The sequence below is a fragment of the Daucus carota genome, chromosome 1 (genome assembly GCF_001625215.2).
Source record: "Daucus carota subsp. sativus chromosome 1, DH1 v3.0, whole genome shotgun sequence".
NCBI classification, from domain to species: Eukaryota; Viridiplantae; Streptophyta; class Magnoliopsida; order Apiales; family Apiaceae; genus Daucus; species Daucus carota.
This window is the reverse complement of record NC_030381.2, coordinates 3,464,848-3,481,067: the sequence shown is the minus strand read 5'-3', so window position 1 is coordinate 3,481,067 and position 16,220 is coordinate 3,464,848. Positions and strand designations below refer to the sequence as shown.

The window sequence follows — 16,220 nt, the reverse complement described above, 5'->3', positions numbered from 1 at the left end:
AGGATTAATCGGATTTCAAAATGTGAACAGTACTGAGTATAACAAATTGTTTGAAATATACTCATTTGTGCTTCATCTTATTATACTAAACTAGAGTGTTACTATTACCAGAGATTTTGGTGTAATTTGGATCGCTTGAGTTGTCTTTGATTTTGTTTTTAGCTTCAAAAATTTTTAAATTCTATGTGTTAAACGATCAGGAAACAAATCATTTAATTGTTTTTAGTATGTTATTTGTTTTACCACTTGGTTGTATCGACAGTTGGGGGTTTGTCCCTACTGTATTATATTCAAATTAATGAAATTTTCTTGCATTTGTTAAAAAAAAAAAAAACTAGGGTGTCGACTTCAATATCACAAATTTCAAAAAAATTATCAAAATATTAGTGTCGGAAAAAGATGACCCTACTTATTATTGAGCAATCTAAAAACGCTTTATGTTTGTTTTTTTCTTAACACTACACTATCTAGCGTTTTGAAATCATAAACATTATTTCATATATGATTGGACTCTTAAAACAACATATCATGTTATGTTTTATAGTGATTTTTCAGATTCAAACGTAAAAATGATATAATTCTTTAAAAAAAATCAAAATACTAAATTATTTTATATATTCTTGAAGCATTGTCCTTATAAAATTACATAATGCAGTAATAAAATTATTATACATGTATGTTTACTCCATCTCATAGCTGATCGGACAAGAAGTTAGAACGTGAGTTTGTTTCCTCGATCTCTTTCTCTATCCCCTGTCGCTCCCTTCTATCCCACACCCGCACACACATGTAAATTGGTTTGTGAAGATTACTGTCAAGTATTGTTTGAGCGATCACTGTCCTAACCTGTTTGACAAAATGTCTCTGAGAAGCCAAATAATGTAGTATCAACTAGACTAGTGTATGCCTTGTCTTAACTAATATTTTTACCTTACTCTGTTTGTTTGACAGTATCATATCTATGTATTATGACTGTCATGATCTGCAGGTAGCGATAATAAGTGCATAAGGTTCCTGAGTGTCCACATCTTGTGTTATATTGGTTTGATTGATTTAATGTCGGTTCTCGTGGTTCCCATGTTTTCTCCCCTGTTCAAATACAAAATGATCACTGTGCCTGGCGTAAATTTTACAGGTCTAATGGGTTGTAGAGTATATGTTGAAAAGCACGCCTAATCAAAGTTTTACATATAAACACTTTCTTGATTATTTGCATCTAGTTAATTATATTCCTTCCGCATAGTGCACTGTGTGCAATGAGATGATTATAAGCTAATGTTGGATTGGGTCTTTGGCTAATGATAAACTGCTACAACTCGGGCCACATATCTAATCTAATCAGAGTGTAGCTCTTGAAACTGGTTTTAGTTGGTTCTGCACAAACTTAGATAGTTAGATGAGACTAGAGGGGAAATATGAATTCAAACAAAGTAATAATCACATGAATGGTGCATAGTTGATGCTGTGATAGGTTTACGGGTTTAAAATGTTGAGGTTCTGTACTGGGGTCTGATCCAGAATAAAGGAAATGCAGTTGAGCGGCAGAAGTAAGAGTAAAGGACACACCATTTTGCCAAGCTTAGTGTGCGCATACAACATCCAGTCATCTCCACAATCCATCTAGTAAAGAGGTCAAGGTCCAGATTCGTTATGTTCGACACTCGACAGGGGGTGTGATATGAAGTTAAAGTAGCCCCCTGTTGCCTGAGAACATAAAACTTTTTTAGACTTGGGATCCACTAAATGAATGGTACCATTTAATGTTGCAACTAATGTTGTCTGCTCACTGTTTTGAGGAATATCAAACACCAAATTAGAGGAAAATTCATTCTAACAAGGAAGGAGGAGAAAACAAAAGAAGTCGACATTTTTGAATCATAGCAGATGTATGATGGTTGCCCAAATGAATGCAAAGCACTCAGGTGCCTAACTTAGAGCAACTGATTTGTGTCCATTAGAAAGATGTAACATTTCATGGGATCAGTTTAACTTTCTGGAATACCTAGCATTTTCCAAATATGATTAGCTCAATCTCTGCAAATATAATATTTATTTCTTTCCTAATACCCTCTGATTGAGTGTGCATATATATTGACACAGCCAATTTCACATATAATAATTTTTGGTTGTGCAGAATGGAGATAATTGTGGTGCTCTTCATTCTCATCGTTACATCAAGTAAGACATCTCTCTGTATATATATTTATAGCTACAAATATAAATCAATAAAAGCATATACAGAATCCTTATATTGTGTATATATGGGTCATAGGTGTTGTTCAGGGTTGCATGACTTGGAATGAGACGGAAATGTCGCAAACAGTGGCAAAAATAAATCAGATCACGGAGAGTTTTATGGTTTTTCCAAAAAGGATTATGTATGTGCATAAGGAGAAAAACACTTGTTCTGGGTATGAAAAGACAAACTGTGATTGACGCTCATGTATTTTAATTGATAAATAATCATGAAATGCGTATTAATAATTAAATCACTTTAGTTTATATTAGTTTGTTTGTGTGATATGATTTTATTATTATGTGATGTTCAAGTCTTCATATCCCTAGCATTTTGAATATTTTGAATATTTTGTCTTTTGATTCTTTGGTCTTTTTCAACATGGTTTGGATTGAGGAGTTTGTTAATTTTTGAGTAATACTTCTGCTGAAATTGTTGATATCGATACTATATACGACAGATTTTAATTTATAAACAGATATGGATCCTCGTGAATTCCGTACCGGAACGTGAGATCTGGTAGAAAAATAAGCCGAAAGAGCAGTCGAGATTATCTTATTAATTTTTTAATTACTTATCCGATTAATCTCCTGATTATTTCTCTTACTCTCCCCCTATTTCTATATCCCCCTCTCCCTCCCTTCTCTCTCACACCCGCACACACATGTAAATTGGTTTGTGAAGATTACTGTAACGTATTGTTTGAGCGATCACTGTCCTAACCTGTTTGACAAAATGTCTCTGGGAAGCCAAATAATGTATATACTGGACTAGTGTATGCCCTTGTCTTAACTAGTATTTTTACCCTACTCTGTTTGTTTGACAGTATCATATCTACATCATGTGTTATATTGGTTATATTGATTTAATGTAAGTTCTCACGGTCACCATGTTTTTTCCCCTATTCAATACGAACTATTCAATACGAAATGATCATTGTGCCTGGCGTAAATTTTACAGGTCTAATGGGTTGTAGAGTAGATGTTGAAATGCACACGTAATCGAAGTTTAATTACATGTGCTTATCATGATAGTGCATTGAATTCTAAATACTCATATAAACACTTTATGTCAATGATATTTTGAGTCGGTGCCCTGTGTGAGATGAGATGATTATAAGCTAATGTTGGATTGGGTCTTTGTTGTTATACCAATAGGCCCCTTCGCTTTCGTCTTCCTCTGACATAGACGCACTCTTTTCTAGCACTCCACAGTGATTTATAAAATATTGTGCCATCATCCTGGTAGTACTCTCCAAGTATAGGTTTGATTGCTCTGGTGGCTTCCAGTGCATGGTAATGTGGGATTGATGTGAAGAGATGATGTGCTACATGAGTATTAGTTGCTTGATAATAGATTGTGTCGAAGATTCAGTAGTTTCGGTCAATGGTAGACAATAATCCCCTTAGCCAATCCCATTTGGTAGAATCATTGTAAGGTACTAGAGGATGAGCATGGTGAAGTAAAGCCACTATGAAAAGCATACTAGTCTGAACCAGGTGTGGTCCTCCGTAAACAAGAGCAACCCATGCAAATCCTTTTAGTAGAAGGAGTTTGTATAGTCCATAGAGCATAGAGAGTAATGCAGTGTTAGAAAGTAAGATTTGAGCCCGTTGGTTAGGTGAAAACATTGGACTAAACCGATAGAAATGAGAGGCGAATTGATTATAAGCACGACCACGGAAGTTTACAAGCAAGTATAGAGGCACACCGAAGATTAAAACCAGAGTGATGACCAAGAATCTTGGTACAGGATGTGTGGTCAAGTGCTTGTGAATTGATGGAACTTGGGACTTGAGCAGAGGGATGTCTAGTTCGTCTTGTTCAAGAGAACCGGTTTTTGTGTGGTGGCGATGGTGACTGTACTTAAACGAGAAGGAAACAGGAGGAAGGAGTGCAGGGTGAATCCAACTGTGTCGTCTAGCCATTTGTACTCACTGAAAGCATTGTGACCACATTCGTGGCCTATGATCTAAAACCGTGAGAAGACACACCCTTGTATCACTGAATAAAGAATGCAGGTCATATAGAAGTATATTCGATGCATAGGTTGTGCCATGATTGTTGTGAAAATGTAGAAAAGAGAGAGGAACACAGTGATATCAGAGAGAAGGTATGAAAAAGAGCGAAAAGCAGAACGCTTAAAGCAATGGGGAGGTATAGCTTTCTTAAGGTCACTGATAGTGAATTCAGGTCTTGAGACAGGAACTCTTGATAGTTTTTTATCCGAATCCGCCTTCTGATCCATTCCTCTGCAAAGATTCAAGTAAAATAAGTACTCACAGTTCATTCGACAAAAGAACAGAACTTAAAAAACTGTATCAACATAAGAGCTGAGGTAATCTCAGAATGTACCTTGTGTGATGTTGCAGTTGTTTCATTGCATAACTGAACAGCAGGTATTTATAGGCACACTGAAACATCTGAGCAAATAAATAAACTCAATTATTTACATTAAGCAAGGTAAATTACAAGACAATTGTGTCATGAAATAGTTATTATGAATATATAATCACTACAAAATGTTGTAAGACCCTACATGCTAAATGCAGGTCACCCTCAAGGAGAATGGAATCTTGCTCTGAAAATATTATCAGCCGACTGAAAATTCAAGCACCGAATAGGCACCGACTCGGATAAGAAATAAGCACTGAATAAGCACTGAAAATTCAAGCTTTTTACTGGACTACTGAACTCACTGGCAATTCTCACAGACTCGGATAAGAAATAAGTGGCTCTATTATATGGCGAATACATAACCGAGAATGACATTTGTGACTGAAAAAGCACAATAATGTTATACCATAAATGAACATAAGGATGATCTTCAATTTTAAGAAACATGCCCCATTCAAGTGACCCTTAAGAAATTAATTTCTCTGAAAATTCTCAACATTTTGGATTTTTCGTAACATTTGTCATTGTCATTTAAAGAATCTGGTATATCAGCCATATGATATTTAGGACCCATTCTTATGCTTCTTTGAATTTCTATTCGTAGAAAATACATAATTTAATTTATTTGAGTAATTTAGTGAGGCAATGACTGTTCTGTACAATAATTAAGAAACCATTGCTCTATTGAACAAATTTTGACTGAAATTTATAAATTATTTTTTATGAAATCCAAAAGAAATTACATTTTAAAGTAAACTATACATATATTTTTACTAGTAAAGTTTTCTAAATTTTTTATAATCGTATGATATATGAAAATTTCAGTCAAATCGATCAATTTAATCGCTCAAAAATAAAAAATAGACAAGTGTTTTTTAGGAGGGAGTAAGACAAAAGTTGACAAGCATTTTCAAAAGAAGTGACATATGATAAGATTTTAAAGTAGATAGCACTGGAGGTGGCCAGACGTGACGAGCCGAGTTCCAGGCGAAGCCTGAAACCAACTCGTGAACGGCTCGCCTCCATCTCGCGAGGACGCGAGGTGGCCGGACGTGACGAGACGAGCTCCAGGTGAATCCTTGAACCAACTCGTGAACGGCTCGCCTCCATCTCGCGAGGCAAGACGAGACGAATCGAATCAAGCTGATTCGCTAATTCGATTCGTCTGGCCAACTCTACTGAGCAGGTGTACAAGAGAAGAAAGACAACACACTATTATTTTCTTTGACAACAAAGTATATCAGCTTACAACTACTATATGTTCTACATAAATTTCGAGCCTGATCAAGAGTCGAAACAACAACACTCCCCAACATATAGCCTTAACCACACTATTTAGCATCATCATTGGTTGGAATGGAAATATCTGCAAGAGCGGGATCATAATTTGTATCGATTCTTGAAGGACCGCATATTCTTCTTCATTGTTCAATGATGATTACAAAATCCGCTAACCCCGTCATATATTCAATCCCGCCCATATTTATTCTATCACATACGATGAAACTATTACATATATGCATAAGCTTATTTACCAACATCTGAAGTCTGAACAACACAGCTATATTTCTTATGATATAAAGCCACTGGATCAGAATTCAGGGCTTGTTGTTATACCAATAAATCCCTTTGCTTTCATCTTCCTCGACATAGACACACTCTTTAATAGCACTCCACAGCGATTTGTAAAATATTGTGCCATCATACCTGTAGTACTCTCCGAGTATCGGTTTGATTGCTCTGGTGGCCTCCATTGCATGGTAATGTGGGATTGATGTGAAGAGATGATGTGCTACATGAGTATTGGTTGCTTGATAATAGATTGTGTCAAGGATTCCATAGTTTCGATCAATGGTAGACAATGATCCCCTTAGCCAATCCCACTCTGTGGAATCATAGTAAGGTACTAGAGGGTGAGTGTGGTGGAGTAAGGCCACGACGAAAAGCATGCCAGTATGAACCAGGTGTGGTCCTCCGTAAACAAGAGCAATCCAAGCAAATCCTTTTAGTGAAACGAGTGTGTATAGTCCATAGAGCATGGCGAGTAATGCAGTGTCAGAAAGTAAGATTTGAGCGCGTTGGTTAGGTGAGTACATTGGACTAAACGGATAGAAATGAGAGGCGAATTGATTATAAGCACGACCACGGAAGTTTACAAGCAAGTATAGAGGCACACCGAAGATTAAAACCAGAGTGATGACCAAGAATCTTGGTACAGGATGTGTGGTCAAGTGCTTGTGAATTGATGGAACTTGGGACTTGAGCAGAGGGATGTCTAGTTCGTCTTGTTCAAGAGAACCGGTTTTTGTGTGGTGGCGGTGGTGACTGTACTTAAACGAGAAGTAAGGAAACAGGAGGAAGGAGTGCAGGGTGAATCCAACTGTGTCGTCTAGCCATTTGTACTCACTGAAAGCACTGTGACCACATTCGTGGCCTATGATCCAGAACCGTGAGAATACACAGCCTTGTATCACTGAATAAACAATGCAGGTCATATAGAAGTAGATTTGATGCATAGGTTGTGTCATGATTGTTGTGAAAATGTACGAAAGAGAGAAGAAAACGGTGATATCAGAGAGAAGGTATGAAAAAGAGCGAAAAGCAGAACGCTTAAAGCAATGGGGAGGTATAGCTTTCTTAAGGTCACTGATAGTGAATTCGGGTCTTGAGACAGGAACTCTTGATACTTTTTTATCCGAATCCGACATCTGATCCATTGCTCTGCAAAGATTCAAGTAATATAATTACACACAGTTCATTTGACAAAAGAACAAAACTTATAAAACTGGATCAGCATAAGATCTGAGAATGTACCTTGCTTGCAGTGCCTTCCCTTCTCTTTGAATGTATTGTTGCAGTTGTTTCATTGCATAACTAAACAGCAGGTATATATAGGCACACTAATACATTTGAGCAAATGAATAAACTCAAATTTACATTGAGCAAGGCAATTATAAGACAATGGTGTCATGGAATAGTTTTTATGAATATATAATCAATACTCCCTCCGTCCCACCAGGTTCTTTACGTTACTTTTTGACACGCATTTTAAGGCTCCGATAAAGTATACTTACATTATATATTTATTTTTTTTAAAAATCCTGAAAAAAAGTTTGACGTTTAAACTTTTATTCAAAAAAAGAAAAATTAAAAAAAATATTTTTGAACTATACTTTATAAGAGCCTCAAAATGCGTGCAAACAGTGAACGTAAACATCCTGGTGGGACGGAGGGAGTAATAACATTTCTAAGAAAACACACGATATTGTCATGCCATAGATGAACTACAATATGTTCTTAGACCCTACATGATAAATTCAGGTCACCCTCAAGAAGAATAGGCTATTCTGTGTAGATAGATGTACCCCTGTCCGATATTCGGACACCCAGGCACGACACTTATTTTATGTCAAATCTTTTAATTAAAATATAAACACTTTAACCAATTTCATGAGCACATATAAGTTGAATAAAAAAAAATTGTAAAAGATAGAAGCAAAAATTAAAAAACATAAAGAAGATCCATAATTTAGAAAATATATTTTATCTCGTTTTCCCGTACCTGCGTCCAAAATAGAGAGTCCGGCACTGAGAAACATGTGTATTGCTTGCACTACTTGCATAAAAAGAATAAAACCCTACGCCATTATTCGGAATAAGAGGGTCCAGTGTATCTCCATCACTTCTTTATAATTAGGACTCATTTTTATGTATTTTCAAAATTTCATTTGTCAAGGCCATGACTCCATGAGCAATTGTTAATTATTTAAGAAACCAAGAACCTCGAAAGCTTTTCATTAGACTACTGAACTCACTGGCAATTTTCATAGACTCGGATAAGAATAAGAAGGTGACCTCATTGTGTTTCTAGAACCTGCATATAAGAAGCACTGGATTCTGGAACTGCAATTCTATTGGCTTAACTCTGTGGAAGAACTCCCCAATGACAAAAAAGATATTAATGGAAATAAGTGGCTCTATGTAAGGCAAATTTATAATCGAGAATGCTATTTTAGACTGAAAAAACTAATTCTGTTATCTACCACACGTTAATCATAAAACAATCTCGTCATGAAATAATTTTCACAAATACATAATCGAGACTGAAAAGACACAATAATGTCATACCATAGATGAACATAAGGATGATCTTCAATTTTAAGAACCATGCCCCATGCAAGTGACCCTCAAGAAATTCTAATCTCTCTGAAAATTCTCAACATTTTGGATTTTTCACAACACAACATTTCATTTGTCATTGTCCTCTAAAGAATCTGGTACGCACGTAGGGTTAGGAAAATTATCAGCTGTATGATATACTGAACATGGAATAAACATGTGTATATTTAGGACCCATTCTTATGCTTCTTTGAATTTCTATTTGTACAATAATTAAGAAACCATTGCTCTACTGAACTCACTACAAGCAATTTTCCTAGATTCCATAGGAAATAAGAGGGTTACCTCAGAGTGTTGTCCGAACATATATAAAACCGCCGGACCTGACATTTTTATTGGCTTAACTCAAGAGTCGAACTCCCCAACGGCAATAAGAGACAGATAGAAATAAGTCGTATATTACATGGCGAGCTTCATCAATATTTGCCGCAATTGGCATACATATCTGACAACGATCATAAGTGGTATAAAGAAGAAAAACAAATGTATAAGATTATGATGGGAGCATGGAAATTATCCCAAAAAAAAAAAAAAAAACCTATGGCATTATTCAGAATAAGGGGGTCTAGTATATCTCCATCACTTCTTTATAATTAGGATCCATTCTTGTGTATCTTCAAAATTTCATTCGTTAATCATACTGTATAACTTTAGCAAGGCTTGATTCCATGAACAAGTGTTAATTATTTAAGAAACCACGAATCTGGAGAGCTTTTCGTTGGACTACTAAACTCACTGGCAATTTTCATAGACTCAGATAAGAAATAAGGGAATGACCTCATTGTGTCTCTAGAACATGCATGTAAGAAGCACTGGATTCTGGAACTGCCATTCTATTGGCTTAACTCTGTAGCGCCCAATGACAAATAATTAGAGATTAATGGAAATAAGTGGCTTTATTATAAGGCGAATACATGATGGAGAATGACATTTTTGACCTATTATTTAGCACACGTTAATCATAAAACAATCTCGTCATGAAATAATTTTCACAAACACATAATCGAGAATGACATTTGTGACTTAAAAAACACAATAATGTTATACCATAGATGAACTTAAGAATGATCTTACATTTTAAGAACCATGGCCCGTCGAGAAATTCTAATCTCTCTGAAAATTCTCAACATTTTGGATTTTCCCCAACACATCCTTTCATTTGTCATTGTCATTTAAAGAATCTAGTACAGCCGTAGGGTTCTGAAATATGTCTGATATACTCAATGGGGAAGAATCATGAGTATATTTAGGACCCATTCTTATGCTTCTTTGAATTATTATTTGAGTAATTTAGTGAGAACCGGAGAATGACTGTTCTGTACAATAATTAAGAAACCATTGCTCTACTGAACTCACTGCAAGCAATTTCCCTAGACTCCATAGGAATTAAGATGGTGACCACAGAGTGTTATCCAAACATATATAACTCAATCGAAGAACTCCCCAACAGCAAATAAGAGACAGATGGAAATAAGTCGTTTATTATACGGCGAGCTTTATTTATATCGCAACAATTAGCATACATATCCTAGCATACATATCCGACCAACAAACTCCCAACCACTTAATCATAACCCAAACCTTTTCTTACCATATGCCCGTGGATTTCCTTACCGGGATGCAAAGATCTAGCAGAGCAAGCCGAATAGCAGAAGAAGCCTCAAGAGCACTTGAAACTGGTATAGATTTTGAAATACCATTCTTAACAGGTTCAAAGCATCAAACGCATTGATTCTAGTATAGATTTTGAAACTAGTATCAAACCATAATTCTGCAAGAAAAAGCATTGATTTCGATCATTTATCAAACGCCTTGTGCGCATCATCAAACACCTTGTGTGCATCAAGAAAACACCTAATGTTCCAATAAAATTCACAATCGCATTGTACGTAATCACCCCAGGTTCAGAACCTATTGGCATACACCTAATGCACCTAATGTTCCGATCGATTATGATCTGTCGTTTAATGAATTTCAGAAAATAAATGACATTCAAAAATTAGTAATACAAAAGTGGTAACTCAAAATAAATTAGCAATGAAAAGATCGCAAGAGCAAGTCCTGTCCTGATTGGAGTCCTACATATAATATAAAAAATTATGTCATAGTAGTTTAAGACATATTCTACTAACTTCAACTACAACAATGTGCCTTATTTTCACTATATGTTTAATATTTTATTATTATAAGTTCACTTTCATCATTAAAACATAATATAAAATAAAGAGTGAAAGAGAGTGTCGGTAAAAGTTTATTATAAAATATGGGATGGGGCAAGGAGAGAGCCTCGAAAATAGGGCTTGAATGGGTTGTCCTAGTGAATAAGAGTATCTCCAAGGGTAATCCCTATATTGGATACCTAAAATATAATAAAATAATAATTACCTAAAGTACTCCAATGGTTTACCTATACCTATTACCTATAATTTAAAAATTAGTATTTATTCAATATTTAAGGTAATATATGTGAGAAGAGCTATAGCTAGAGTAAATATATGTTATATTATAGGTAATATTGATGATGTGGCATTATAGGGGTTGGCTTTTTCTCCCTCAAATAAGGGAATGAGTTTTCTCTCCCCTAAAAATTTTAAGGGATAGGGAGTTGCGTTGGAGGACTGATTTTTTATCCTAACCCCTAAATCTTGTCCACCTAGACAAAATATGAGTAAGGAGAGCTTGCATTGGGGTTGCTCTAAGGTATTACTAGGACATTGTTGGATCAAGTTTTTTCATCAAATATCTTATATTATGACTTAGGACACTAAATAGGGCAGCTGTTGGACTTGCTCTAAGAGCATCTTTGGAGTGGCTATAATCGCCGGCTAAATTAGACCTACAAGACATTATATAAAATTTATTGAACCGGCAAGACACTATATTGGTTGGCTATAATTTAAAAATAGTATGTTATTAATGTTTTGGGTTGTTAAAATGAAAATATCAGTTCAATATGGTAATAAATGATGTGCAATATTCTTTACAGATTTCTTACTGATTTGTATAGGTTCGACAAATATAGTCATTCATAGACGGTTACTAAAATAAAATTTTTCTAAATTATCGAAATTTAGCACATATAGTATGCAAATTGATCATTGGAAAATGTAAAAAACAAAATGAAGAAAGATTTCAAAAAAAAAATTACCGATTGAGAGAAAAATTCAAATTAGAGGAAACTTTGTGTGTGAGGGTGTATATTACTTGTGTGTGATGAATTTTAGAGGGCATTGAATTAGATTTTATATTAAGGTTTGTAGTTTGTGACCGAAAAAACACAATAATTTACACGGTTATACCATATATACATGAACATAAGGATGATCTTCAATTTTAAGAAGCATGCCCCATGCAGTGACCCTCAAGAAATTCTAATATCTCTGAAAATTCTCAAAGTCTCAACATTTTGGATTTTTCGCAACACATCCTTCCATTTGTCATTGTCATTTAAAGAATCTGGTACGGACGTAGGGTTAGGAAATATATCAGCCATCTGATATACTGAACATGGAATAAACATGCTATATTTAGGACTCTTTCATTCTTTGAATTTTTATTTGTAAACAGCATGTAATTGTTTGAGTAATTTCGTTAGGCCCAGAGATCAATAACTGTTCTGTACAATAATTAAAAAACCATTGCTCTACTGAACTCACTGCAAGCAATTTTCCTAGACTACGTAGGAAATAAGAGGATGACCTCAGAGTGTTATCCAACATATTTAAAACCACCGGACCTGACATTTTTATTGGCTCAACTCAATAGAAGAACCTTTCAACTGCAAATAAGAGAGACGGAAATAAGTCGTTTATTATGAGGGTGTTCGGCTGAGCTTTTAAACTCAGCTTCTAGACTTATAAGTCAGCTTATTTGTACCGTTTGTGTAAAAATTTAAAAGTCTGAAAATGGTCCAGTCCGGCCCGATCCGAAGAAAACTCGAAAACATCAAGTCTGGTATTGGTTCGGGCTTAGGGTCCTATAGTTGTGTGCAACGGGTCTAAGAAACAATACGGGCTTCACAAAAGTATACATGGACAAGCAAAATTACTGAGCTTCCCATCTTTCATTAAGCACATATAAACTGTCACTACAAGTCTACAAGTCCAATGAGAGCATAACATTGATTTCCACCTAGGGCAGTAGTTGCAGTGGCTGGGAATACGATGTTCGAATGCTCAGCCGGTCTTTACAGAAGTGATTTAGACATTGGACCTCGAACAGTAAGTAGGCATGCAAGAAGAGTAGACCACTCATGTTCTCTTGGTAATTCATATATCAGTAACTCTAGGTACGGGAAATTTATGCAGAAGTTCACATATAGGTGACACAGTACAGATGCAAATTGAAATGCAGAGTCTACAAACATACAAGTAGAGACAAAAGAGGTCTAACCCTTGTGAAGGCTGCATCATTCTTAACTCCAAACCCCATTACACTTCATCCTTGGAGCAAGAAAACTGATAAAAGTCCAAAAGGACCAAAATCCACTGTTTTACCGAACTCAATGCATGCAACATTCATACTCAACAAGAAATTGGGGGGGGGGGGGGGGGGGGGGGGGGGGCGCATATCTCAAATCACTATCATTTTATCTCTCAGCAAGTAAATTAAAGTAAAAAAACAAAATTTTGTATAAAAAGTAAATGCGAGAGTGATAAACAATTACTAATGTACAGGCCTCAGAACACAATTCAAACTTTTGATGACATACACCTACAGAGTTTCTTGAAGCAGTCTATAGTTTCGCCACCATCAATTCTATAAAGAAATGTTTCTACAATAATTAATCTGCTTGTACTACTCCTGTATACTATCAGTAACTGTATAGAATTCTGCTCGAGGAACCAGCTGTGGGGATAGGTTGATCTCACAGTGAAAAACTCTGAGATTAACTCATGCATGAACTACTTGATGGTGCTGCCCGTGGCCAAACTCTATAGAAGAACTCTCCAAAGACGATGAAGAGATAAATGATATTAACTTTTTAATACGAATGAGGAACTGAAAGTTTGAGGAAGTAAAAGAGAACGAATGTAACCACAAAACAACAAACAGTTCAAACCATAGGTCCCATAAGTTCATAGCTCACTTCAACCAACAATCATCCAATAACTTTCAAAGTTAATATATCCTAAATCACCAATAGTCTTTGCAAGAACAGCTTCCTCCCTCAAAACAATGGAATCGGGTTGAATCCCTTACTATTATTTTTCTCTTAACAATTTTGGAGATATATTTGAATGAGGTATGGCAATCAACACAAGTTCTTAAGTTCTTAAAAACTTTAATTGTGGTTCCCTGTGGAGTAGCAATAATTCCAAATGCAACTGCGAGCTTCTCACTATGGTAGAATATATTTTGCTCCTTTTGTTCGTCTTCTACATCATGCAGCACATAGTCTGTCTCGGGATTATACCCTTCTTCCTTCATTCTTCTGAACAGTTCTGACAGATAGTCGTATATTTTAGTAGAATATGGGTGGGATTTATCTCCCACCATGAAAGTGTGGACTTTTCCTTTGATCTCTGTCCAACTAATACCTGGTTTCTTGACAACTCCTTTGTCATTCATAACCTTTCTGAGTTTTGCCACTTCATCCCATTTACCAGCAGTGGCATAAATATTTGCAAGAGTAACATAAGTAGCTGGATTATCAGGTTCAATCTGAAATAACGCTTCAGCTGCTCGTTTTGCCAATTCTATATTTCCATGAATTCTGCAACCACCAAGCAAGGAAGCCCAAAGAAACTTATCTGGTTTCATGGGCATGCTTACAATGATATCTTCAGCCTCTTTAAATCTGCCAGAACGACCCAGGAGATCAACAACACAAGCATAGTGATCTGCAGTGTATTTTAAACCATGTTTCTCTTTTATTGAGTGGAAATACTCTAGCCCTCTGTCAACTAGACCAGCATGGGTGCAAGCAGAGAGAACTCCAATGAAAGTAACGTGATCGGGTTTATTACCAGACTTAAGAAGCAACTCGAATAACCGAAGAGCTTCATGAGGTTGACCATTCTGAGCATATCCATTGATTAAAGAAGTCCATGAAACCAGGTCAGGCTCCAGTATGTCTTTGAAAACCCTATAAGCATTCTCCATGTTTCCCAACTTGGAATACATGTGGACCAGTGTGCTAGTTGCAAATGATGACGGATCACACCCAATCCGAATCATATGGCCATGAACTTGTTTCCCCAGATATTCTGCAGATTGACTTGTACAAGCATTTAAAACCCCAGCAAAAGTAAACTCATTTGGTCTAATCCCCGAACTTAACAACTCCATAAATAATTTAAACCCCTCTTCCTTCCTTCCATCCTCAAAGTACCTATCAATCATTGCTGTCCACGAAACAACATCTCTATTCAAAGATTTGTCAAATATATGCCTTGCATCATCTATACTACCACATTTCCCATACATATCGGACAACGAACTCCACACCACTTCATCAGAATCCAACCCCGTCCTCACTATATGCCCATGAATCTCCTTCCCAGAACGCAAACATCTCGCAGCAGAACAAGCCGAAAGAGCACTCGAAACCACAAACTTACTACTCCCCAAATCCCCATTCTTCTCCATCACCCTAAACAACTTCAACCCCTCACCCGCCTGATCATACCTCACATACCCCGAAACCATCGCATTCCATGAAAAATAATCCCTCTCCGGCATTTCATCAAACAACCCCCTAGCACCCCCCAAATCCCCCGCTTTCACATACCCAGATACCATTATATTCCAAGAACACACATCTCTCTCAGACATTTCATCAAACACCTTCCGCGCATCCCCAACACACCCACATTTACAATACAAATCCAACAAACGATTACATATCACAATCCCAGCTCTAAAACCCACATTATTCTCCGCATGATCATGCACTTTTTTACCCAAATCAACCGCTCTCTGCTGTATACAGAGCTGCAAGAGAGTCGAATATATCGCCGGAGAAGGCCGATCAATACGGCTTAACAGCTCAATTGCTTCGGATAATCGCTTGTTTTTACACAAAATGTGAATGGCTTCCGAGAATTTCCTGTCATTACACAAGTGTTTAACATGGGAATCGCAGTTGAAGAATGTCTTGGGAGTTGTTTGATCAGCAGAAGCAGCTAGATGATGAGTTTGAGCACAAGACAAGTTTAATGTTTTTTGGCGCCAATTTGAAACAGCAGCTCTCATGTTTAGTTGTTTTGTCCCAAGTCAGAATTAGCCAGGTAGTAGTATATATTTTCGATTTTATATTTCTGTGAATGGAAATCACATTTTCTAGAAAATTATCAGGTATAACAAATTATTTTTGGAAAAAGTTATTAAATTGACCAAAATTTAATTAATAATTAGTAATTATTTTTTGAAAAATAAATTTTAAAGTAGGATAAATGTAACTTCT

General features: G+C 36.1%; 2 protein-coding genes and 1 long non-coding RNA gene across 3 annotated transcripts; 1 reads left to right on the top strand and 2 right to left on the bottom strand.

The window, feature by feature from the left end:
- The first annotated feature begins 539 nt into the window (after positions 1-539).
- On the top strand, positions 540-2,521 carry LOC108204691 (uncharacterized). The gene is made up of 3 exons (XR_010290423.1): positions 540-719; positions 2,135-2,178; positions 2,273-2,521. It is a non-coding gene; the product is annotated as an uncharacterized LOC108204691 (long non-coding RNA).
- A 3,301-nt stretch (positions 2,522-5,822) lies between these two features.
- On the bottom strand, positions 5,823-10,913 carry LOC108204690 (delta(12) fatty acid desaturase FAD2-like). Its single transcript, XM_017374253.2, has 3 exons — positions 9,590-10,913; positions 7,448-9,257; positions 5,823-7,354 (listed from the first exon to the last, which is right to left on the bottom strand). Exons 2-3 carry the CDS (start codon positions 7,498-7,500, stop codon positions 6,232-6,234), a joined length of 1,176 nt encoding a protein of 391 aa, XP_017229742.2. The 5' UTR covers positions 7,501-9,257; positions 9,590-10,913; the 3' UTR covers positions 5,823-6,231.
- A 2,512-nt stretch (positions 10,914-13,425) lies between these two features.
- On the bottom strand, positions 13,426-16,044 carry LOC108204689 (pentatricopeptide repeat-containing protein At4g37170-like). Its single transcript, XM_017374252.2, has one exon. The coding sequence runs from the start codon at positions 16,007-16,009 to the stop codon at positions 13,949-13,951; it is 2,061 nt and encodes a 686-aa protein (XP_017229741.2). The 5' UTR covers positions 16,010-16,044; the 3' UTR covers positions 13,426-13,948.
- Between the last annotated feature and the right edge of the window lie 176 nt (positions 16,045-16,220).

Excerpts from the sequence above, each read along its gene's own strand:
- LOC108204689 (XM_017374252.2), bottom strand. The coding sequence starts at position 16,009 with ATGAGAGCTGCTGTTTCAAATTGGCGCCAAAAAACATTAAACTTGTCT.
- LOC108204690 (XM_017374253.2), bottom strand. The coding sequence starts at position 7,500 with ATGAAACAACTGCAACAATACATTCAAAGAGAAGGGAAGGCACTGCAA. Across the intron at positions 7,355-7,447 it reads GGGAAGGCACTGCAAGCAAG|AGCAATGGATCAGATGTCGG; the intron begins GTACATTCTCAG and ends GAATCTTTGCAG.